General features: G+C 42.1%; 2 protein-coding genes and 1 pseudogene across 7 annotated transcripts in view; 1 reads left to right on the top strand and 2 right to left on the bottom strand.

Moving 5' to 3' along the window:
• Nucleotides 1–148: 148 nt before the first annotated feature.
• Nucleotides 149–7,146, bottom strand: LOC144008938 (uncharacterized). The gene is made up of 2 exons (XM_077508333.1): nt 3,520–7,146; nt 149–897 (listed from the first exon to the last, which is right to left on the bottom strand). Exon 1 carries the CDS (start codon nt 5,248–5,250, stop codon nt 4,117–4,119), a length of 1,134 nt encoding a protein of 377 aa, XP_077364459.1. The 5' UTR covers nt 5,251–7,146; the 3' UTR covers nt 149–897; nt 3,520–4,116.
• An 8,343-nt stretch (nt 7,147–15,489) lies between these two features.
• The window catches only part of trdmt1 (tRNA aspartic acid methyltransferase 1), a 123,875-nt gene continuing 115,334 nt past the window's right edge, over nt 15,490–24,030 (bottom strand). For 2 of the 6 annotated variants that reach the window (XM_077508316.1, XM_077508317.1), the window contains 3 exons: nt 16,687–16,712; nt 16,262–16,431; nt 15,490–16,049 (listed from right to left, as the gene is read on the bottom strand). In XM_077508316.1, the coding sequence (XP_077364442.1) occupies nt 15,734–16,049; nt 16,262–16,431; nt 16,687–16,712 (512 nt within the window). In that variant the 3' untranslated portion in view covers nt 15,490–15,733. The remainder of the gene's footprint in view (nt 16,050–16,261; nt 16,432–16,686; nt 16,713–24,030) is intronic. The other 4 variants (XM_077508320.1, XM_077508318.1, XM_077508319.1 and 1 more) reach the window with 4 other exon arrangements.
• On the top strand, nt 21,512–22,988 carry LOC144009365 (uncharacterized; annotated as a pseudogene).

Here is a 24,030-nt window from a genome sequence, read left to right on the forward strand (position 1 = left end):
ATAGGTTGCAAAAATATATTAGTGCATCGTAAGTGTTGTGTTATTCGTGAAGCAATAATGAGCCTTTGGTTGAGTTCAGATGATCTTTTTAGTGCACTCCACTCTTTACTACACAAGCCTAATCACACATATCCATACGCTCCTCAAGCCTATCGTACACAGCGTATCACTCCGCCTGGAGGCAGTAACTAGTTCCAGTTACATATCACAACATCCCCCCTGTTTTACATGAACAATCCCATAACAAAACATAACAAAAATTTGCATCAACATAAATTTGTGTTCTACACAGAAATCCTAATTCTATCCATTTTAAGATAACAAACTTGTCATATTTGAACACATCAACTTTGCAGAAAATGTTTACACAGAACGCAAAAAACTTTTTTTTTTTCTCTTCTATAGCTTCACTATTCAACGTAGTCCTTGTAGAGAGCTGGTTTGACTACAAGCCTTCCACATCTTGTTTTTATTGGCTCATTGGTTTTAGTTTTTCTGTTTGGTGTATCCTCTTGTCTTCGCCCTCTGTGATCCTGGTGATCTTCATCCCACATATCTGGCTCTGCAAAGTTCACTCTCCTTACAGGCTATGTTTGTTGCATCTTTATGTTGTAGGGTCCACGAAGATGGCTCCTGTTGCGTCTCAGATTATTTCCATTTGGTGTTTGAACAATGTAGCTCCGCGGCTCATTGCATTTATGCAAGACAACTGCTGGGTGCCATGTCCGTCTCTCCTTGTCCCACATTGTCACATGCTGTCCAGGATGTAGTTCAGGGAGTTCCTTGTGAGAGCTACGGTCATGGTGCTCTTTCATTGCAGCTGCTCTATGCGCCAGATGCTCTCGGTGTTCCTCTCTTCCTGGATCTGTCCGGCTTGGCAACAGGGTAGTGACACTCCTGCCAAAGAGAAGCTCTGCAGGTGATGGCAAGTTGCTGTCAATAGGTGTCGCCCTTACTTGCAGCAAAGCAATGTACAGGTCATCTTTGTTTTGTATTGTTTTCTTCACGATGGCCTTAACGTATCTTACATGCCTTTCGGTGAAACCATTACTTTTCGGGTAATTTGGTGAACTTGTAATGTGTCTTACCCCCCACGCAGTGTTGAATTGAGTGGATTGAGTGGGTCAGATGAAACGCCATATCATGTAAAATGAGATAACAAATTAATGAACTAGACTCAATTCTTAGTTCGAGACCAATTGGTGTCTACATGATTGAAAGCCAAACCCTTACATGGCCTCTGGGTGCAGTTCCTTAAAGTCACCACCGGATGCCGCCAAACCTGTACAACCAAGCCGCTGTTATGGAAAATAATTATTTAACATGTATCAACATAAGTTTGTACTGTATTGTATTACGGACACCTGGAGTTTGTTTTCTTATGGACTGCTCCTTCTTTGTACATGAAGGAATAACAAAGTGACCTTCACTGATAAGCTTGCTTGGAAGAGACTGCATGTTTCCCTGCCCAGTTGACCCTCCCTTCGCCTCCCAAATTCCAAAAAGAATCTTGCTTTCGTCTTTCTGCGCACTCTCTCACAGACCACTATCTTGTACACTGCTCTGTTAGACTTGTGTATATTTGAAGCTTCAAATATAAAGAAACCCAAAAGACAAATTGTTTTCCAGACTATTTTATTCATCTCGCCTAACTGCTGAAAATTCCACAACACCGCCTACTCAGCATAGCCATGACATCCTGTATAAGGAAGTGGCCAAATACAAATTAAGTGTAAATAAATGGGATCCTGAACTAAGTGATAATACACATATACACAATTTATATTCGACAATTGTTAACCTGATTTATGGATCAATGATTACAGCACATTGAGGCCAACTATGAAGTTTTGCTGTCTTTTATTTTCTTTTCTTTACAAGCGATGCTGTCTTTATCGCTGATAATATTGCTGTAACTGCACTGAGTGAAAAGGTTACCTGTATGTATTGTCCTCTCAACAATAACATGCACGATGTGGGACCAGAACTAGAAATAACCTGTTAAGTTTCCCTGAGAGAATTTGGGATTTAATATGTCATGTATATACATGTTATTCATGCTTGCTTAATTATGGTTAGAACATTAATACATATATGATGTTATTGATTTTAATGTTCATGATTGTTGAATAGAGCTCAAGACCTTTGACATATGATTATGAGCAGAACAGAAGTGTCAGAATGACAAAAACAGGAACTGGTTGCGCTCTGTGGTGTGCGTAGCTTAGCAACCAGTTTCCTCTGTGTGTTTATTTAAAGTTTGTGCGCTTATGGCCCATCTGTGTGGAAAATTACTGAGAATAAGTCTCAACAAGTCTTTGCGCATTGATATGTGGAAGGACGACGCGGAAGGACACTCACACTGAGGAAACCAGTGATACGACCCAAGGTTATAAAAAGTCTTCCCCAGCGAGGACCGAGGCTCTTTCTTCTTCACCCTGCGATGTGGTCTGGACGGAGTGTGTTTCTGAAGACGGATTCGCGGCTGTTTGAGACTTAGGTTTTTCACGAAGGATCTTTGACTTTTAGCCGTGAATGGAACTTTCTTCACAGATTGGGTAAAGTACAAAACTTTCATTAATAAGATGTTTAAGAGGAAGATATGAAAGATTAATCGCGTGTAGGGTGGGAGCCATTTAACCACTCCCATATCTTTAAATTATTTTTAGCCAAAAACATCTTATTCTGAATCAGGTCTTGAGCTTTTTTTGAGAAATGATCAAACTTAGAAAGCTCTTATAAAAGGTTTAAATATTATGTTTGATTTCCCGTTTTCTATTTCAATTTATATTTTATTGATTTTATGTTTCACTTTATTTGTGATTTTCATGATTTACATTTGCGCCTCGCGTCTGGTGAGCGCTCATGAGAGATATTGAAAATTATATTTTATCTATACATTATTATTGCAAATAAAATTATTGAAAGACAATTTCTGAATTAATTACTTTATTTGTTCATTTCATTTTTGTTTTATTCCTTTTGGACATTTTATAAGTCCAAATGAAGTGATTGAAAAACCAATTGTGAATTAATAATTTTATTTGTTCCTTTTCATTCTTATTTTTAGTAATTATTTTATTTGTTTATTTTAGTTTTATTTTATTTCTTTTGGGCGTTTTATAAGACCTTATTATTTTTCTTCGATTTTATTTTTATTTTTTGGACATTTTATAAGTCCAAGGTCGTTTTATAAGACCTTATTATTTTCCTTCGAGACGGACACGGCGGCAGTGGACGGCCAGGAAAAGGTAAGTGCACTCGAATAACATCAGAGCAGTGTCTCCATCTGTATTAATAAAGTCAAATACTCCAGCTTGATATGAAACAAATCCGTATGATCCTCACAAGGATTATTAAATGACTAGGTCAATAACAAATGCAAACAACTCAAAGTGGAGCTGACAATTTAAGTGAGGTGTTCAGACTATTATTCCTGGGCTCTGTGTGGTTATTCACTCAGGATTGATAGGTGGATGAAAACGGATTGGCCTCATGATAAGAAGACAGTGAACAAACCTAGGTGAATCCACTTTGAGATATCGGCTTAACTAATTCCCGTCTCCTCACGCTGACGCCTTAGAGCCGGTGAGGGAAAAGGGGAATTTCTAACCCTTTGATTGGAGAGTCGATCAGGACATAATTCCCGATTTAAGTCCTTCGGGGAGGCGGAAGTTGACAGTAGTCATCAGTTCTTTAAAAGGTTATCCAGTGAATTGTGGTCCATTGTCAGTCAGTATTTCATCCGGCCGTCCAAACATAGACATGTATGTTTGAAGATGTCGTGCAACAGAATGGCTGGAAACTGGAGTAGACATTTCATCCACCAGTGGATACTTGGAGTATCTATCCACAGTCAGCAGGAACTGGCGACCCTTGATTTCAAACAAGTCAGACGCTATTGACTGCCATGGTTTTGAAGGTGTGCTGTGCGGTGTGAGAGGTTCTTTTGGATTCGCATCCTGATGCTCTGCACACACACTGCAGGACTTACATGTCTTTTCAATGTCCTCATTTATCTTTATCCAGTAGACGCTTCCTCTTGCCAGCCGGCGTGTTTTTTCTATACCTTGATGGCCCACATGGAGTTGACTCAAAATGTCTTTGCGCAATGGTTCAGGAATGAGTGAGCATCTGTCTTCCCTTGAATATGACTCCGGCTTCCACAGCAAGCTCATCTCTGAAAGACCAGTATGCACGCAAGTCTTTGGGAAGGTCCTTCATACTGTCAGGCCATCCTTTGTAGATGAGTTCTTTCAGCTGTCCAAGTTTTGGGTCATCAGCAGTTAGTTTGCGTAATGCTTCTTGCTTCTCGCAGGAGAAGTTTATCATGGCAATTGTGTACTTTCCTGGGTCGTCTATTTTAGCGTTGACTCCATCTATGCGTTCATCCAATTGAATCTCACCATCATTTTCAGGGTTTGGCAGTCTACTGAGTGTGTCTGCCAGTACCATCTCCGCTCCAGGTCTGTATTTGACTTCATAGTTGTATCCTTGGGTTTTAATCAACATACGTTGGAGACGAGGTGGTGCTGCATGTAGAGGTTTTGCACAGATGGTGACCAGTGGCTTGTGATCTGTGAACACTGTAAATGACTTACCATACAGGTAAGTATGGTACCGCTGCATACCGTACACGATCGTCAGCATTTCTCTTTCAATGTTGCTGTACCTTGACTGGCAGTCTGTCAGTGTTTTTGATCCAAATGCAATGGGTTTTTCATTTTGTACCAGCGCTATTCCAAGGCCTTTTTGTGATGCATCCACCTCAAGCGTCAAAGGTGTGCTTGCGTCATAGTATTTCAGACATACATCCTCAGCAATAGCTTCTTTCAACTCCTCAAAGCATTTCTGATGATCAGCTTCCCATACCCACAATGCATCGCTTTTCATCAGCCCTCTTAAGGTGTGTGCCTTTTCAGCAAACTTGGGTATGTAGGCTGCGAGGTATGTGAGCATTCCAAGGAATCTGTGCAGTTCGTCTTTGTTTTGAGGAGACGGCATTCCTTGGATGTCTCTTACTTTTGCCACGTCAGGTTTTATGCCGTCTTCGGTGTAAAGGTTGCCAAAGAATGAGATGCTTTTCTGCTTGATGGCACATTTCTCGCTGTTGAACACCATACCTGCTTCAACTGCCCGTTCCATCAAGCCTATCAGATGTCTGTCATGCTTTTCTTCATTTTTTCCACTGACAACAATGTCATCAGCTATACTGACCACACCATCGAGCCCCTCGAGAATTTGGTCCATCCTGGCCTGGAAAAGGTCCTGTGACACACTTAGTCCAAAAGGCAAACGTTTCCAGCAGTATCTGCCAAATGGAGTGTGAAATGTTGTCAAAAGTTGTGATTCTTCATCCAGGTGTATTGACCAATATCCAGCTTTTGCATCCAGCTTGCTGAATATTTTTGCATTTGCAAATTTGGGGTTCAGCTCCTCCACAGTTGGTATTTTGTGTGGGCATCTTTTCAGGCTCGAGTTTGGTTTTTGTGGGTCTTGGCATATCCGTAGGGTTCCATCCCTTTTGGTACTGTATGCCAAACTTGAACACCAGTCAGTATGCTGTTCCACTTTTTGTAGTACACCCTCTTCAACCAGTTTGCTGAGCTCCTCTTGAAGTTTGTCTTTATTGTATATGCTGCACTTTCATGGCGGATCAATGAACGGCTCTGCATCATCCTTCAAAATTTGTTTTGCAGCCCCTTCAAAGTCCCTATTTTGTCAAACTGGTTTGGGTATGCTCTCTTGAGATCACTGCATGTTGTTATTTTCGGCAGGTTTTTCTGTGTTTTCCCTCCTTTGTCGTCATTCATTGTTCCTTGTACAGTGTCCACATGTACAGTCACTAGCTTTAGTAGCTCACTCGTGGGTAGTCCAACCACAGCTGGTCCTCGTACATCCACGACATAGACCTTAGCATTGATCCATTCGCAATCTTTGTACTGGCATGGGATGGTTATCGTTCCGAGACAATGAATCTCATGGCCACTGTAGGCAGATAACCTCCTCTTATTTTTCTTGAGCCTTTGTAGTGCTCTCGTTCCACTTCCATACATTTGTCTAAATGTCCTCAGTGGTAGAGTATTTCCTGACGCCCCTGTGTCAATTTTAAGACGAAGTGTATGTCCATCGCCTGGCACATCCGGTGGTCTCACATTCAGCGCGGTGTATGCCTCCTCTCTAGGTGCTGTACTTTCAATGCTGTGCATACACTTGTCACTGACAGTGATAGAATGGAACTCATGCTGATATAATTCTTCCTGTGTGTCTTAACTGTCAACCACATCTATTTTGAATTTCTGTCCTTTCTTATATCCCTTGTGTTTGGCATGCATGTACTGGGTTGGATGTGACTTACTTGTTCTACTTATGTCACCATCTTGCTTATGTTGTTGTTTTGTCTTCTTACAGCAACGTGCCCAATGTCCTTTCTTACCACAAGCCTTGCAGATGTCATGGAATGCAGGACACTGGCGTGGATGATGGCTTGTGTTACATCTCCGACATGTGTGGTCCCTCTGTATGCCATGCACATTTTCAGAATTTTCTGATTTAGACAATGCAAGCTGGCTCAACTGCGCATTCCCCGCAGTTAATGCTTCATATTTACGTCCTTCTTTCAGCACATCAGCCAAGGAATAGCCTTGGGGTTTTCCATACAGGTCATTTCTCAGTGCATCATGTGGGGTGCTAGCAATTATGAGTTCAATAAGACGTTCATTCAACTCTGCGTCAGTGAATTGACATTTCAGCGCTAAAGTTCTCGCCCTAGTCACAAAATCATCAATGTTTTCATCTGACTTTTGTCTGAATTGCATTAAGTGGAGTCTGTGAATCCTGAAATTCACATTCAGCTTCAGTTGGTCTTCAAAAAATGTCCACAGCTTTTGCTGGTCTTTCTTATCATCATCACTGAGTCCACTAGCATTAAGCCTTCTTAGCCCTTCATCCCCAATACCTCTGCATATTTTTCTAGCTTGTTTAACTTCATCCGTTATTCCTTCATCATCCAAATAGAGACACATCTTCTGCCTGAATAACGTTATAGCTTCACTCAGATCCGCTTCGGACCAATTCATCACTGGTATATGCAACGCCATACTGCACTTGTAGCTTTTTTTTTTTTTTTTTTTTTTTTCTTTTAAAAAAAAAAGAGCTCAGAATTGTTCATTCGGTAGTCTTACCGATTCAACGTCTTATCATCATTGCTCTTTTTTTTTTTTTTTTTTTTTTGTGTGTATGTGTGCGTGCGTTTGCGTGTGTTTGCGTGTGTGCGTTTGCGTGCGTGCGTTTGCGTGCAAATACGTATAAATGTATACTCATTAAGTCACCTAAAACCTTATAAATATCCCATTACCCTTCGCCTTAACCAGGTACTTCAAAATCTTGCCAGAGTCGTGAGGTTCAAATGGTCAGGAGACCAGAGAAAAGGTCAGAAAAAATAAAGAGAAAAGAAAGATAAATCAAAGTGAAATCCAGCACCGACCAAACACTTCCTGCCTTCCCCATGGTTACAAAATCAAAGTCTTACGCCAACCCCGGAAGCCTCTAAATTCCAACAAATTAGCGAGATCTCAAGAGACCAGAGGAAAAACTAAAGAGAGGAAGGAGTGAAGGATCGATGAGGCAGAGTGAGATCCATAGAAGCCAGTACATCCAATCCATCAAAGTGAAATCCAGCACCAACCAAACCCCTCCTGCGTGGTTACAAAACCAGAGTCTTATGCCAACCCCAGAAACCTCAAACTTCCAATAAATTGAGATCTCAAGTGACCAGAGGAAAAACTAAAGAGAGGAAGGAGGGAAGGATAGATAAAGCAAAGTGAGATCCACAGACACGAGCACCCACTGATTCAAGGGGCTGTGGGAGGGAGAGGCAAATTCTGTTTGAGTTTCAGTAGATGCTGGTGCGATGGATCTGGCATGCATAAGGACCACCACCAAAGAAAGAAGCCGTCAACCGCGGTCCAGCAAAGCGAGCACCGCCCCCCCCCCGGAATCCCCAGGCCGCGGCAGCACCAACGCCACCCCCAAGCCACCCGAGCGGACACCGGTCGGCGAGCCGACCCAGACGCCCGGAACACCCCCGCCCCAGCCCCGGCCCCCACAGCGCCCCACCGGTCCCCAGCCCCCATCCCCCCACGACCCCCCCGCACCCCACCCAAACCCTCCACCCGCCACGACCCAGGCCCCGCCACCCCCGGCCCCCAAACCCCCGAACACACCCCGACCCCCAACACCCAACCCCCCACCCACCCATACCTCCACCCCCCCCAAACAAGCCCCCCCCCCCCAACGACCGCTAACCCCCCCGCGAACCCCGCCCCCCGCGAGCCCCCCCCTCCCCGGAAACCGGCACCGGGCAGCAGCGCAGAAAGGGAAGACGTGCCCACCCCACCTCCAGCCGTGCGAAAGGAGCACAGCGGCGGGAGGGGGGAAGCAGAGGAGGAAGCACCGGGGGAGAGGCGGAACACCAGAACACCGAGCCCGGTGGGAAGAGGCCCCGGTCGTCACGCCAGCGTACTAGTGACACCTAACCCTTTTACTGAGTCCGCCAGCTCGCCGACTGGCGAGCTCTACCCTTACACCGTGAATGTGGCCCCACCCAGTGTATATACAAGTGTGTGCGTGTGGTGCATTAAAATTGGGAGCAGGTGAGTCGGAGCAGAGGGAAAAAATTTCCCCTACTCCGATACACCCGCATCCCCCCAAAAAAATGAATATGTATATGCGTGGTGCATTAAAAAAGGAAATGGAGGGACAAAGTGGTGGGGCAGGGACACAGATGGGGGGGACCACAGCGCTGCCAGGCACTGCAGTCCATCCCCCCTGATGGCTCCCCGCCCCAACTCACCCCTCCCCTTGGACATGAAGTGCATTAAAATTGGAGGGGAGTTGAAGGGTGAAGACGGTGTTTCCACCCTTCCCCACCCCACCAAGAAATGTGTTGTGTGCCCTATGTGTATATTTACAAAGTGTATAGTGCAAAACTAGTGAAGTGAGTAAGAGGAGCGACCAGCGGGGCCTCACCCAACCCGGCGGGTGTAGGTGGCACGCCCGCCCGCCATGCACCCCCCCACCCCCACCCGCCCCCCACCCCGCCCATCTGGCACCACGATAGGCACCGGCCACCGGAGCCCGCACAAGGAGTTCTACCGGAGTGGGGCAGGCCCCAAACCCCCGCCCGGCCCCCGGGAGGGAGCCCCAGGCCCAGGGAGAGGGAGGGGGCGGGGGGCAGACAGGGAAGGGGGGGGGGGGCGACAAGAAGGCGAAAGGGCCGCTGCAGGGCAGGAGGAGGAAGGGGGGGGGGGCGACAAGGGAAAAGGGACCGGGAGGCAGAGGAGGATGGGCGGGGGGAGGCGAGGAGGGAGAGGTGACGGGGGGGAGGAAGGGGGAGGGGAGAGGGAACCACGGGGAACACCAGAGGCCCACCCGCCCCAAACCGCGCCGCCGGGCACGGAGCAGCGGACCGCGCCGGGACGGCATCGCCCCGGGCACCAGGGAAAGCACCCCAACACCGCACCCCACAGGGGGCCCAGGGAGCGGCCAAGACGCAACCGCTACCGAGCCGACAACGGGGGGGGGGGGCAGACCCCCGCCCGACCACGGGGGACGGCGTCAAGAAAATTGACTAATTAGCATGCAGTAACACCAAGTGTTGATGCTTAGTGCCCACTAGAAATAAATCTTAAGGAGTTAGTGAGTATAGTGTCGTATAGTGTGGTGTGCTCGAGCCCACTAGCAGCAACTAGGTTCCTGACTATATAAAAATAAAAACAATCAGATACAAAATACCAAATACAGAAGCAGCGAAAACAGAAGTTGTAACGATGTGGTGGCTCTCGTTAACAGGCAGAATCTAGGCAGGATTAAGTTGCCAAATTAAGATTAAAATATTCTATATACATAGACCATATTTGTTTAAATCTTGATACTTAATTTTTATTTAAGGCAGAGATTTTTTCCATTGAGATATAATTTATTAATAAGTTTAACCAGTGGTCGATATTTAGAGATTGTTTATTTTTCCAATTGACAAGGATTATTTTTTTTAGCAATAGTAAGGGCTATAAGTATAGATTGAGATTGTTTACATGGTAGCTCAGTTATTGTTAAGTCACCTAGTAAACACAATCTTGGAGATAAAGGAAGCCTACAGTTTAATATATCAGCGAGCTTTTCCAAGATTTTAGTCCAGAAATGCAGCACTGGAGTACATGACCATAAAGCATGAAGATAAGTATCGGCAGTGTTTTGTGAGCACTGGAGACAAATGTCGGAGTCAGAGAGTCCCATTTTTTTCATCATATATTGTGTAATATATGTTCTATGAAGTATCTTATATTGGATAAGTTGCAAATTTGTCTGTTTAGTCATTTTAAATACATTTTCACAGATTTGGGTCCAAAAGTCTGGTTCCGGAACTATAGACAAGTCTTTTTCCCATTTTAAAGTCGGTAAATACGTTTTATTTGTGTATAAAAATAACTTGTATATTTTGGATATTTTCTTTATTGTTGTTGGAGAAAGCGTTATAATATCTTTAGCTAAGACAGGCAGTTGGAGCGTATCCTGAAGTGTTGGGATTTGTTTCTTAACCATATTTTTAACTTGCAGATAATGTAAGAAATTTCCGTTTTTTATTTCATATTTTTGGACCAAGTTTCTATACGATATAAACTTATTATCTGAGAAAAGATGATGAAGGTGTGTAATTCCTTTCTGCTCCCATAAGCTTAAATGGAACGACTGATTATTAAGTTGAAAGTCGGGGTTATGCCAAATGGGAGAGAGCCCACAGGGCGCCAATTGGGAGTTTGTAATTTCTAATGCCTTCCACCAGGCAGTCAGGGTGGCGGCTATCATTGGGTTTTTAAAACAATTATGTCGTTTTATTGATTTTGTAATAAAGAGTAAATCTAACAGTCTAAGATTATTACAATACTTCTGCTCCAATTCCAACCAACAGTTAGTATCTCTGTTGGGTTGTGTCCATAGCACAAGATATTGTAGTTGATTAGCTATATAATAGTACATAAAGTTTGGTGCCTCTAAACCTCCTTTAGATTTACTTTCCTGAAGAGTAGACAGACTAATTTTAGCTTTTTTTTTTATTCCAATAGAATTTTATGATAGCAGAGTCCAGCGATTGGAACCAGTTAGACGTAGGTTTAAATGGAATCATTGAAAATAAATAATTAATCTTTGGTAAAACTTTCATTTTTATAGTAGCTATCCGTCCTATTAAAGAGATCGGAAGATTATTCCAGCGCTCCAGGTCACTACGGATGCTATCCAATAATGGTAAAAAAATTTAAAGAAGTTAATTCAGTTAACTTAGGTGAAATTTTAACACCTAAGTATTTTAAATTAGCTGTAGGAAATGAGTAGTGTGGATCCTGACTTGTAGGGTTCCATGAATTTTCTGTAATAGGTAATAATGTTGATTTTGTCCAGTTAATAGAGTAATCTGATAAGTGAGAGAATTTAGTTATTAAGTTAAATGCTTCCCCTAACGAGATAGCAGGTTCTTCTAAATAGAGTAATATATCATGGCATATAGATTAATTTTATGTTCTATTGTCCCGGAGTGGATTCCTTGGATCCGTCTATCCCGACGTATAGCTAATGCAAGCGGCTCAATAAATATAGCAAATAATAAAGGAGACATTGTCTTGTACCCCTTTGTAGAGTAAAACTCTGTGATGTAATCCCATTAGTAGTAACTGTAGCTTTAGGAGAATCATATAATATTGAGACCCATTGAATGAATGACTCCCCGAAGCCGAATTTATTTAAGACAGCAAAGAGGAAGGACCAGTTAACTTTATCGAAGGCTTTTTCTGCATCCAGCGAAATAACAACTGCCTTTTTATCATACCGCTGTGACATGCTAATCAAGTTAAAGAGCCTCCTAATATTATTAGTAGAATGACGACCTTTAATAAAACCTGTTTGATCGCTATGAATAATTGTCGAGATTACTATCTCTAGTCGAGATGCCAAGGCCTTAGCGATAATTTTAATATCGGTATTAATTAGTGATATCGGTCGGTAACTTGACGGGAGGGTGGGGTCTTTTTCTGGCTTTAATAAAAGTTTAATTGCTGCTATATTCATATCTTGACGTATATCACCCTTACTTTTAATTTCAGTTACTACTCTTAGAAATAATGGAGCAAACATTAACCAGAAATGTTTAAAACCCTTGTGCCATTGTTTAGCCAAATATGTAAATTGGGAGTTGATTGTGCAGGGGGAAAACACACAAAAAAAAAAACAACAACAACAACAACAACAACAAAAAAAATGAGCCACGGCTTTGGAAAACTGGGGGACCGTCAAAATGCGAGTGTGCCGACATTTCTCAGCCATTGCATGAGGCAGATTACTCATTTTATAACCCTGGAAGATACGTTAGCCAACCGCGTAACATTAATGTACATTATAAGTGACATTTTTGGACCGATTGGACACTGCATGTATTTTATTGCAATTTCCGTGATTTCTGCATGAAATCCTTCTATGGACATTCCTCGACGGTGCCATGGGCATGAGAAAGATTTCGCACCCCAAATCCACCAGGTGGCGGAAGAGGCCAATTAATGATTTTCCTTGCAAACACCGGACTGTTTCCACCACGCCATATTCCACACAGACTTATTTCTTCGTGCTTTTTACTGATTGTGCATTCGACAAGATGTTAGTGGATGCGCGTGCACGTTAGTGGGCGCGCGTGCGTGTTCGTGGATGCGCGTACACGCGCGCCACTTGTATTTTTGTGCAGAAAAAGGTATTGCGAGCTATTGACTTATGTTCCGTGTTAGGATATGCTGTTTGTTAGTCTGCATGGACGTGGGAGGCACGTTCCCTAGTGGGAGGGGTCGAATGGCAACGCTCTTTGTCGTTGTTATGTCCCCAAAATGAGCCACTGTTAGAGGTGGGCGTCGTTGCAATACAGCGGTTTTCCTCAGTGTGTGAAGGCTGTTATTTATATATTTTTTTCTCTTTCTTCACTTTAGAACTTTAGAATTGATAGCGTGCATATTCCACACGCATGCGCAGTTCGATCATCCATTTTGAACCAGCCTACCATTGCCATTTGCTCTGCAAAGCCTGCAGGGGGGAGGCGTGCCATTGTGGCCAAACGTGCGTGCAACGTGGAGGTGACGTATTTCCCTTCGTGCGTTCTTCAAAACATGGCAAGGAGCATGGATCGGTGAAAACAGCAAGCAGAAGGGATGAAACAAAACAAAAAAAAACAGTTTTTTTTTTGCAACTTATGAAGTGTAACATGTAACGGTTGTTGAGATGAATTCCTCGTCGGTTATCTTATCTGGCCGTTGCATTTCTACGTGTGAAAGTGCTAAGCTTCGATTTTTATTCGGCTAGTTTGGATTCACAACACATTTGGCTAACGTGCAAGAGGCATGAGCTTCCTGGATCTAAGTAAAAGAACGGCGATCGGAGACACAAAAAGCTGCAAATGCAAGTTGGCAAGTAAGTACTTCTACAAAATAAACATAAACGAACATATGAGCACGTCCTAGAATGCCGCGGGGGACGTGCAGCTTCCCAACGGTATGTAGCTCGTCGCTGTGTTGACTTCCGTTCGCCGGATACAATTGGATACAGGCGGTGTAAATTTATCCGAAAAACAAGCACGATATCCGGGTAAACTCAACGGACGTCTCGGTGTAATGGAGCTTTTTCTTTCCGTTATTTCTCCGGAACCGTACGTCCTACGGGGAAAATGGCACATATCTGACACATATCTGGAACCGTGAGCACAGAGATACGTGGCTCGTTGAAGTGCGACACCGGATACGGGTGTAAATCGGGCCTTCCTGTATCCGAAAAGCAAACACAATTTGCGGCTAAAGTCACAGAGGGGTCCCGGTGCCGCTCCGGAGCCCCACAAAAAGTACTTTTTTCCCCAAAGTTTTCTATCAAAGCTACCGTGTTGCCTGATGCTCTAACTATGTCATATGAAAGATTCAAATTTATTTCTTTATTATACATATATACAACACAGTTAATTTTCTTCATAATCTATTATTTGGCTTCTGTTGTCCTATGGCGGGGGGAAATAATAATAATAAATAAATATACTATATTTATGCATAGTTTTGATGCCAATGAACATTTTGAGTGGTTGAAATATAAAAAAATATTAAATATTGACTTAGTTATCACACCTCAAAGTAGAATTACTTATTTGGCTAAAATATTTGCGAGGGTTTTTTTTTTAGTTAAATTGCCATTGTCAAAAAATTTGGCATGCATTTGAAAAAATTGTTGTTATAACTTATTGCCTTATTCGAAGCTCTAATTATGTCATATGAAGTATTATTTTTTTATTTATTTTTATACATGTATACAGCACAGTTCGTTTTCTTCATAGTCGATTCTTTGGGCTTGTATTGTCCTAAGAGGGGGGAATACATAAAAAAAAAAAAAAAAAACTTCATATGTATGGATAGTTTTGATGCCAATGAACATTTTGAGTGGTTGAAATAAAAAAAAATGTTAAAAATTGACTTAGTTATCACACCTCAAAGTAGAATTACTTATTTGGCTAAAGTATACTCTTCGAGGGTATCACTGGTTTCAAGGCACGAGGGTTAAAAAATATAGCCGGATAGCCGTCTGGACCAGGTGCTCTGCCATTAGGCATACTGTCTAAAGCACGATACAACTCATCTATAGTAAACGGGGCATCTAGAATATCTTTATGTTCAGTAGACAACTGAGGTATATTTAAGCTATTTAGGAATACCTCAATATGTTCATGGTTAGGTCTATTAATTTCTGAGTATAGATTTCGATAATAGTTGTAAAAAATATGGTTAATTTCTTCTGGTGATTGTGTACATTCACCATTTATATCTTTCATAGCCGTTATAAGAGATTTTTCCCGATTCCGTTGAAGTTGATTTGCCAGAAATTTACCTGATTTATTATTATGTTCAAAATTATTATATCTCAACTGTTGTATTATAAACTCTGCACCTCACTGCACTTGTAGCTTCAATGCACCGCCGATATGTAGCTTGCCTCCGTTAGCACTTAGCTCCGTCTCACTCATCACGTTCAACAGCAATGAATTATCCTCGGACAATTACTCCGTGAGTAGAGAGTAGACATCGACGTTTAGCAGGCAATCCATTACCGCTGCCACCATGTTGTGTTATTCGTGAAGCAATAATGAGCCTTTGGTTGAGTTCAGATGATCTTTTTAGTGCACTCCACTCTTTACTACACAAGCCTAATCACACATATCCATACGCTCCTCAAGCCTATCGTACACAGCGTATCACTCCTCCTGGAGGCAGTAACTAGTTCCAGTTACATATCACAACAGTAAGTCCCATGGTAACAGGTTGTATTATTAATCACTTTTCATCTTCCTATCGTCAGTGCAGCTTAAACAACAAAAATGAAGACATTGATTTGCCCTGAAATCATATAAAAAAAACAAAAAACATCTGCAATGTTGTGTTTTTATTATATTTTAAATTCACAAAAGAAAGATTTCGCTGACATTCTTTTAATTTTTTATCCAGGTCGTGTTAAAAATGTTTCACGTGAATATTCAGTCAAAAGGGACAACTGATGGGCACAAGTCAAGGCACGGCAAACATGCACAATTTTGTTCAAGCTGCAATGGTCATCTCCAGGTTTAGTTATTAAATAGTCAATATGACAAATGCCGCCAAGAATGGCTTTTGTCTCAGTTCCAATTATGTACTCTCTCATCATGTATCTTTAGAGTCATAATCTTCCTTGTCTCCTCAACCTCAGCAGCTGCAAGTTGTTCCATCCCTTTCCTAAATGCAGGGTAAAATACCTCAGCACCAACCAGCGCTATAAGTTCTCTGATGTCAAATTCTCGGTCGGCCAAAACCACATCTCCATGGATGATGTTGTCCATAAATTTACAATTAGCAGTCAGATACTTCGTTGCAGCCTCTGTCTTTTCAGTTTTTGATTTTCTGTTTTGGAGTCGCTTGCGACGCTGCAGACTCCGAGGGGGATGCGCTTCGTGGCTGTTAAAATAAAAGATAAAAATTGTAAAAGCATGGCACACTAGATATATCACGTGCTAAACATTTCCTTGCAGGAAACTCATGAGTTTATGGTTCTTAAATTAAGATTTCATTCTAAAAATCAATCTAGACTGCATGTTATGTTACGAAGTGGTTGTGGTAGGACCCCATTGCGGGAAAAGATGAGAAGGAATGAGATGAACTTTATTGACCAGACTGAACGTGAGAAGACTGGGCATGGCGTAGAGATGACTTGGCGTGATGAAGGTGGGCAGACTTGGCGTGATGAAGGTGGGCAGACGTGGCGTGAAAAATGTGGACAGACTTGGCATGACATGGATAGCTTTGGCGCGGACGTGAAGATGACTTGGCATGAAGTGACCTGGGTTGACGTGGAGAACGTGACCAAACGTGGAGAATGTGACGTGAAGATGACTCTTGGCATAGATGTGACGGAGACTTGGAGCTGATGTGAAGAAACTTGACTAAACGTAGATAGACTTGACCAACAGTAACACAAGGCAAGACAAGACAAGACAAGATGCAGTATACAACAACAATTACAATGCTCCCACACCCACGTGAAAGAAACACCACTCCCTTATACCCACACTAATGAGACACTAACAGGACACACCTGGAAAACACAGCAGGCAGAGGGCACTAATTAGAAACACACAGGGAAGAGAAGACACACACAGGTGGACAAGGTTAACAAGAACGAAACTAAGGGAGACAAACTCGGACAACAGACAACCTAAACACCCAAAACTAAACAAAACCCCAACCCACCAAACTGAAACATAACAAGTTAAATATGTATAAAGTCCTTAAATACAGTATGTCTGCCCATGATGCAATGTAACAGAAACTGTAGCCTATGCAGTACTTTGATATTAATATGTGAAATAAATTTAATTCTGACTTTTATAGCCAGTCATATATTTACAAACATGTTTTTAATGGAAATTTACTCCTAGATAGATAGATAGATAGATAGATAGATAGATAGATTAGATGTGCAATAATTGCAGCACAGCACGACTTAAAGCCCAATTCCCACATAACCCCTATTCTGGCCTCTCTTCACTGGCTGCCCGTGAAATTTAGAATCCACTTTAAGATTCTTCTATTTGTTTCAAATCTCTCAATGGTCTTGCCCCACCTTATCTCGCCGAGCTCTTGCACCCCTGTATACCTGCCCGGTGCCTCAGGTCAGCAGACAAGACTCAATTGGAGGTACCGAGGCTAACCCCGGGTTTTCACCGGATGCGGTTGCGGTGCGGTTGCGGTGCGGTCCGGCGACGCAAGCAATTAGATTCCATTCATACGAATGGTGCAGTTTACACCGCTTGCGGGTGCGTTGCGTGTCGACTGCGGAAGGCCTGCGGCGTGCCGCAAGCCTTCCGCAAGGATAGACCTATTTTCTATTTTTGCCGGACGCCGCAGCGGTAGGCCTCCGGCAAATGGCAAGCTAGCACAAAACACATCGAGCGGGACAGGAAGACCGAGGCAGTTTCAAAATAAATTTCCGGTTACCTTTCAGAATAAAACACTCGCCAGCTCCTATTTCGCAAGTTTTTCAGCAAAACGTGACGTGGGCGTCGCCGGGCCATGTGCAAGGAGCACACGGTTTAGACACCAGCGAACATGGACGAGGAGAGGTTTATATTGGAGGTGGAAAACCACAAATTAATATATGACACGCCACATCCTTTTTATAAGGACTGTAATGTATTGTGAGTTTGATGTTCGCGATTGCTTGTTGTGCCCGTCTCGCTTGCCGTACTGAGCGGCAGCCGGGCGCGGAAGACAGAAATAAAGAGTGGACCCGCACTGACCCGACTCTCGTTATTAATATACTTTACAAGGACAACCAAAAAAAGGATGCTGCATGGAATCTCATATCTTTCTGCTTCTCTGTTGAGCAGACTTTCTGTATGTTTGTCGTTGTGAAATGCCACATGATCGCGCGCGCGCGGTCCCGCGAGACACGTTGGGAAGTGGGCGGCGACGGAGCTGCCGGACCGCAGCTGTGCGGAGCCGGTGTGGATTGACAAAAAAATTGACCCGTCCGGAGCACGCAGTCAAGACGCACCGCACCGCAACCGCATCCAGTGAAAACCCGGGGTAAGCGGAGGCTTTAGAGGAGATCGAGCCTTTTCTGTTGACAGTCCCTCCCTTTGGAACGACCTTCCACTATTAGGCAGTCCCCCTCGTTATCCTCTTTTAAAACACGTCTTAAAACACATCTGTATTCTTTGGCTTTTGGCGCACCATGAGACTTATTCTTGGTGTTTTGTGGTGTGTATGAGTTTGATGTTTAGTCTAGTCTTTATTTATGTCGTTATTTATCTCTTTATTCACTACTTCTTATTTATTTATTGATGTAAAATGTATTTAATATTGTATATATTGTATTGTATATAAAAAACCCTGTATTCGCACTTCAAAATGGTTTTTTTGTTCTTGTTTACTGCAAAACTGATGTTTGTTTATGTACAGCACTTTGTATACAGCCTGTTCTTAAAGCGCTTTATAAATAAAGTTGAGTTGTTTGTGGAACTCAAATAATTGAATCGGTGGTTTTTCTAGTAATAAAATCACAATAAAAGAAGAAACTTAATGCCTCCTAGGTTGTTTTTTTTTTTTTTAAATATATAGTCAGGGTTACAATACCAGAATGAGTTAGCATCAGTCATCCATTATGAATCGATTTGATTTTTAAGTCACTAGTCTGCCTTTTGTCCTTTAAGACTACCCGTAGCTTGGCGTCATTCCGTTTGGTCGTTCGGATTCAGTCTAATCGGAATACATGGCTAGTGAAAGACCAGCCTTGTGAATTTGGGCACAGCACAAATCTTCCTGAATCGGATTATAAGGCAGCGTGCGAAAACCTTGACTCGGGACGTCCATTGTTACTTTATAGAAAAAAAAAACGTGTCTGCTTTTTTAAAGTCGTCTTTGTGCATGCTGAACTTCTCGGCCTAGTTAGCGTAGCTTTACTAAGCTTGCTAGCCTAAAGGCCTCAGTATGCTTCTGCGAGAGGCTCGCGTCGAGGCGTCACGTTGGAGCTCCGCTCGTGCGTTTGCCTTCCGACTTGTGCGCAATACACATCGGTGTCTGCTGGAGTTTCACACCAAGTCCCGCTGTCGCTATGGCTGGGCCGCCACAGAGTGGCGATTCCTCTGCATTTTATGACGGATTCAGGAAGTTCAATTTAATTCAGAAACACGAAACAAAGCCGGGGGGAGAGTAAGTTCATCACCGTGGCAATTAATTATTGCCAATTTGCACCGGTGTCGGCCGTAAACTCGCCAAAACACAACAGCCGTGCGCTTAGCGAACACACTTTTTTTTTTTTTTAACTTTTTTTTTTTACTTTTTTTTTTTTTTTTACTTTTTTTTTTTTTTTATTGTTGTTTTCCGCCTCTCGTCCCAGGCACATATCCACATGCACAGCCGTGGTCTCCGAGCAGGGAAGTCGATTTGCGCCGCCAGTTGCCTTCACGGAAACTATCTGGGCGGGGGGCGGGGAGAGAGAGAGAGAGAAAAAAAAGAAAAAACGCCATCGAATGGACCAATCAGAAGCGAGCGACGCCCCGCCATCGACGTGCGTCCAAGGATTGGCGACGTGTGCACGTCGGCCGGCCACGAGCGACGCAGCACTTAAAATTCATGGCTCGCGTCGATCATGTGATCGACGGCGCTCATCGACGCGAGAGCAAACGTGGAGGCATAAATTAGGCTTTACTCTCATCTGTTTGTGAAATACCTTACATTTTTAATAGTATTTATAAATTGTAGTTTAAACATGAGGAATAAATAGATGGTACCCCTATGCTAATAAAAGAAAAACCCACAGTATGGAGACAAATTTGTGTCATTATTTTCAATCAAACAAAAAAGGGATTTGCATTTAAAAAAAAAAATCAATCAAACAAATAGGGGATTTGCAACCTCAAATAAATAAAAAAAAATAGGGATTTAAAAAAATATATATTTGCAAACAAACAAGAAAAACATTTCAAACAAAATTGATGGATTTGCATTAAAATAAAAACTTTTGCAAGCAAGTTTTTTGGTTTTGTTTGCAACTCCTGACTTTTGTTTGCAAATCTGTGTTTTGGTTGCGGATCTGTTATTTGTAGGACTGCCACAAACGACTATTTTGCTAGTCGACTAGTCACCAATAAGTAGTCGCGATTAGTCGACTAATCGGATCGGATCGTCAGCCTCCTTAAATAATTGCCCAAAGTCTTTTTTTTTTCTTTTTTTTAAAACCCTTTTTTCCTCAGAAAGTCCCCAAAACTGAAACACATTCTGATTATGTATTCATTTCATTTTCATTTCAGGGATATATATATAAAATAGTGAGTTTTCAAAATACTATATGATGGGGGCGGGGCATACAAATATTGTCTTTGAAATTTCATTTGTTCAGAAAGAGCAAATGCTTAATAACTCTTATGTACAAGCTCCAAAAAAATCATTAACTTCTCTTGCATCTTAATAGTCACGGACTGAAAACATATGTATGATAAAATTCGGCTATACATATAGCGCCACCCAGTGGTGACAAAAATGTCATACTTTACGTTTTTATCTATTGTGCCGAGCTTGTTGAAGGATCCAGTTGAAAATTGGTCAGAAAAGCCTTGAGATGTTGATCATGCCTTTTCACCAAAGGGTGTGGCAGTTACGCTGGAGCTTTTGTGATTAATCATGATTAATCAAAATTCTAAGATATGATTAGTGATTTAAAAAAAAATGTTTGACAGCTCTGATAATTATTTAGAAATAGTGTGCACCCTATTGCAGTGCAAAATTTGGGTTAATTGACCGTAGTCAATTAACAATAACGTACGTTTTTTTAATGTTCTAAGTGTCCCAAAGACGTATTTATACGTGTTTTTTTTTTGGGGGGGGGGGGGGGGGGGTTATGCTAGAGCATACAGAAGGCTTTGATGCAGCCTCTCAACTGCAAAGAAAGGTTGCAGAAATGGTAGTTATTACACAAACGGCCAGCAGGTGGCAGCAGAGCAAAAGAAATCAACCAGGGCCATGTAGAAAAAAAGCTCAATTACTTACAATTTTAAATAGATTTGTGAAAACTGATTAAACTTAACTCTCTTCTAATGCTAATTGCTGCAAAACTGGAAACAGATAGAAACATACTTTTTTTTTTCCTGATGAAAGATGAGACTTTAATCTTTCTTTTCTTTCTTTTTAATCTTTTTTTTTTATGCTTTTATAGCAATAGAACACAATATTCTGTGGGCCTTGCAAAATCAGTCAAAATCCAGTAAAACAGCCGGGAGCGAACGGGGCTGCTTCTGTGAAAATGGCTGGGAGTGAATGAGTTAAGTACAAGAAAAATTTCAGTTGACTGGGATTTATTTTTTTTGCTTTTATCCATGAAACCATGTTTGTTTTATTGTGTCTTGCAGTCCTCAGTGAAGATGTTCATCCTGAGCGACAGCAGACACTGCACACTCATATTAAAAGATGAAGAAGAGGAAGAAGAGATCCCTCACATTAAACAAGATGAGGAGCAGTCCCATTTCCAAATAAAGGAGGAACCTGAGTACCCTTGCATGAAAGAGGGAGAAGACCCTCTCTCCGTCAAGGAGGAGGGGGGTATTTCCAAGTTGCCATTAACTGATGTCCTTTTGAAGAGGGATATAGGTCATAGTGAAATGAGAAAAGGGGCGGAGCCTCCCAGCAGCAGCTCACACCAACGCATGTTAACAGAAGGTGATGGAGACCACTGGAGAGGATCACAAGTTGACTACCTTTTAGCTCCACTATCAGATGGTGACATGTTGCCACACACAACTCACCATGATGATGATGATGTTGATGAGTCTGGAGTAATGACAAATCACATTGACAACAAAAGTTGGAAATGTTTTCATTGTGGGAATGCATTTGCTTATCAAAGGTATCTGAAACAGCACATGAGAATACACACTGGTGAGAAACCTTTTGCCTGTACCGATTGTGGTGAAAGATTCTCACATAAGGCAAGCTTAAAAATACACACAAGAACCCACATTGGTGAGGAAAAACCTTTTGCCTGCTCAGTTTGTGGCCAAAGATTCTCTGAGAAGAAAAACTTAAACGTACACACACAAACCCATACAGGTGAGGAGAAAGCTTTTGTCTGCTCATTTTGTGGCCAAAGATTCAATCGGAAGCAACACTTAAGAAGTCACACAAGAACACACACTAGTGAGAAACCTTTCGCCTGCTCAACTTGTGACCAAAAGTTCTCTCAGAAGGGAAACTTAACAATACACACAAGAACTCACACTGGCGAGAAACCTTTTGCCTGCTCAGTTTGTGGTCAAAGGTTCTCAGAGAAGGGAAGCATGACAAGGCATACAAAAACCCACACTGGTGAGAAACCTTTTGCCTGCTTAGTTTGTGGCCAAATATTCTCTCAAAAGGAAAGCTTAACAAGGCACACAAGAACCCACACTGGAGAGAAACCTTTGGTGTGCTCTTTTTGTGGGCAAAGATTTTCAGAGAAGGGAAGCTTAACAAGGCACACAAGAACTCACACTGGTGAGAAACCTTTTGCATGCTCAGTTTGTGGCAAAAGATTCTTAGTAAAGGGAAACATTAAGACGCACAAGAACCCACACTGGTGAGAAACCTTTTACCTGCTCAGTTTGTGACCAAAGATTCTTAGAAAAGGGACACTTGAAAAGACACACAAGAACCCATACTGGTGAGCAACCTTATACCTGCCCAGTCTGTGGTCAAAGTTTCTCAGAGAAGGGAAGCTTAACAAGGCACACAAGAACCCACACTGGTGAGAAACTTTTTGCTTGCTCAGTTTGTGGCCAAAGATTTTCTCGGAAAGAAAAGGTCAAGAGACACAAGTGTGCTGATGATAACCACAATAATCAAAAAGCATTAGATGAAAATTGAAGTGTTTAATATCTGAAAGTATTTTCCATGATTATTACTTAGAAAAATCAACATTTTATTCTATGTAGCATCTTTTAATCTTGAAATTTTGTAGCTTCCTGTGGACATTTGTTTTTTAATTAGCACTGGTGCTAAAATATTTAAAGCAATGCATGCACTTTGTTCAGTGTTTTAGTGATGTCCAGTAAGTTCATGATTGATTAGATGGACTGTGAAAGAAACTTTTACTTTCATGGTAAGATGGGGAAAGTAACACATTTAACATCAGTTACACATTTGTGGTTTCTCGTTACATAATTGTGACTTCAGTTTATAACAGTTTTTCATAGTTTTGGCACAATAATGGCCCCATAGGAATGCACTTGTGCCGCACTAGGGAGAAGCCATTGAGCAATGAAAATCCTCAGAATTGCCAAACTGTTTTTTGCCAAATTAATTTATCTTGAGACTGGGTGACTTGATTACTCGTTTATCCACCTAAAGTGAATGATATCAATTCAAGACAGTTTACCCGTGATTTTGTAACAACTGAATGTTGCTATATTGTGGATGTTGCCGCAATGCTACGTAATGGCGTTTAATATGCCCATTAGCTGTGTGAATGCAGGTATTTCACGCCATTGGCTGGAGTGTAACCAACATGGCGCCAATGAGCGGCATCCGCCAGAAAATGAAGAATAATGTGGAAACCAGCGCAAGAGATGAACAGCAAAGTTAATGCGGCGATGGTTGAAATTGGGACAGAAGAAAACAAAGAACCATGTATGCAAAAGAAAAAAACAAAACAAAAACACTTTACTGGTGGGTATCAATAATTTTAAAGTCAAGACACTAAAGGAACATGAGAGTACCCAAAGTCATCAGGAGAGCCAAAGGATTAAAAATGCCAACACAGAAAACAGCTGAGTTGGAGAAGATGCAGTTACTATTTTGAAATGCTCACACCATCGGAAAAAAAAGTAGCCCTTTCACAGACCGTATGGATGTGGGAGTAAGTGAATTAGCTTTACTATATGTTTCAGAATACAGTAAGTGCATTTAA

Source organism: Festucalex cinctus, chromosome 20, assembly GCF_051991245.1.
Source record: "Festucalex cinctus isolate MCC-2025b chromosome 20, RoL_Fcin_1.0, whole genome shotgun sequence".
Taxonomy (NCBI): Eukaryota; Metazoa; Chordata; class Actinopteri; order Syngnathiformes; family Syngnathidae; genus Festucalex; species Festucalex cinctus.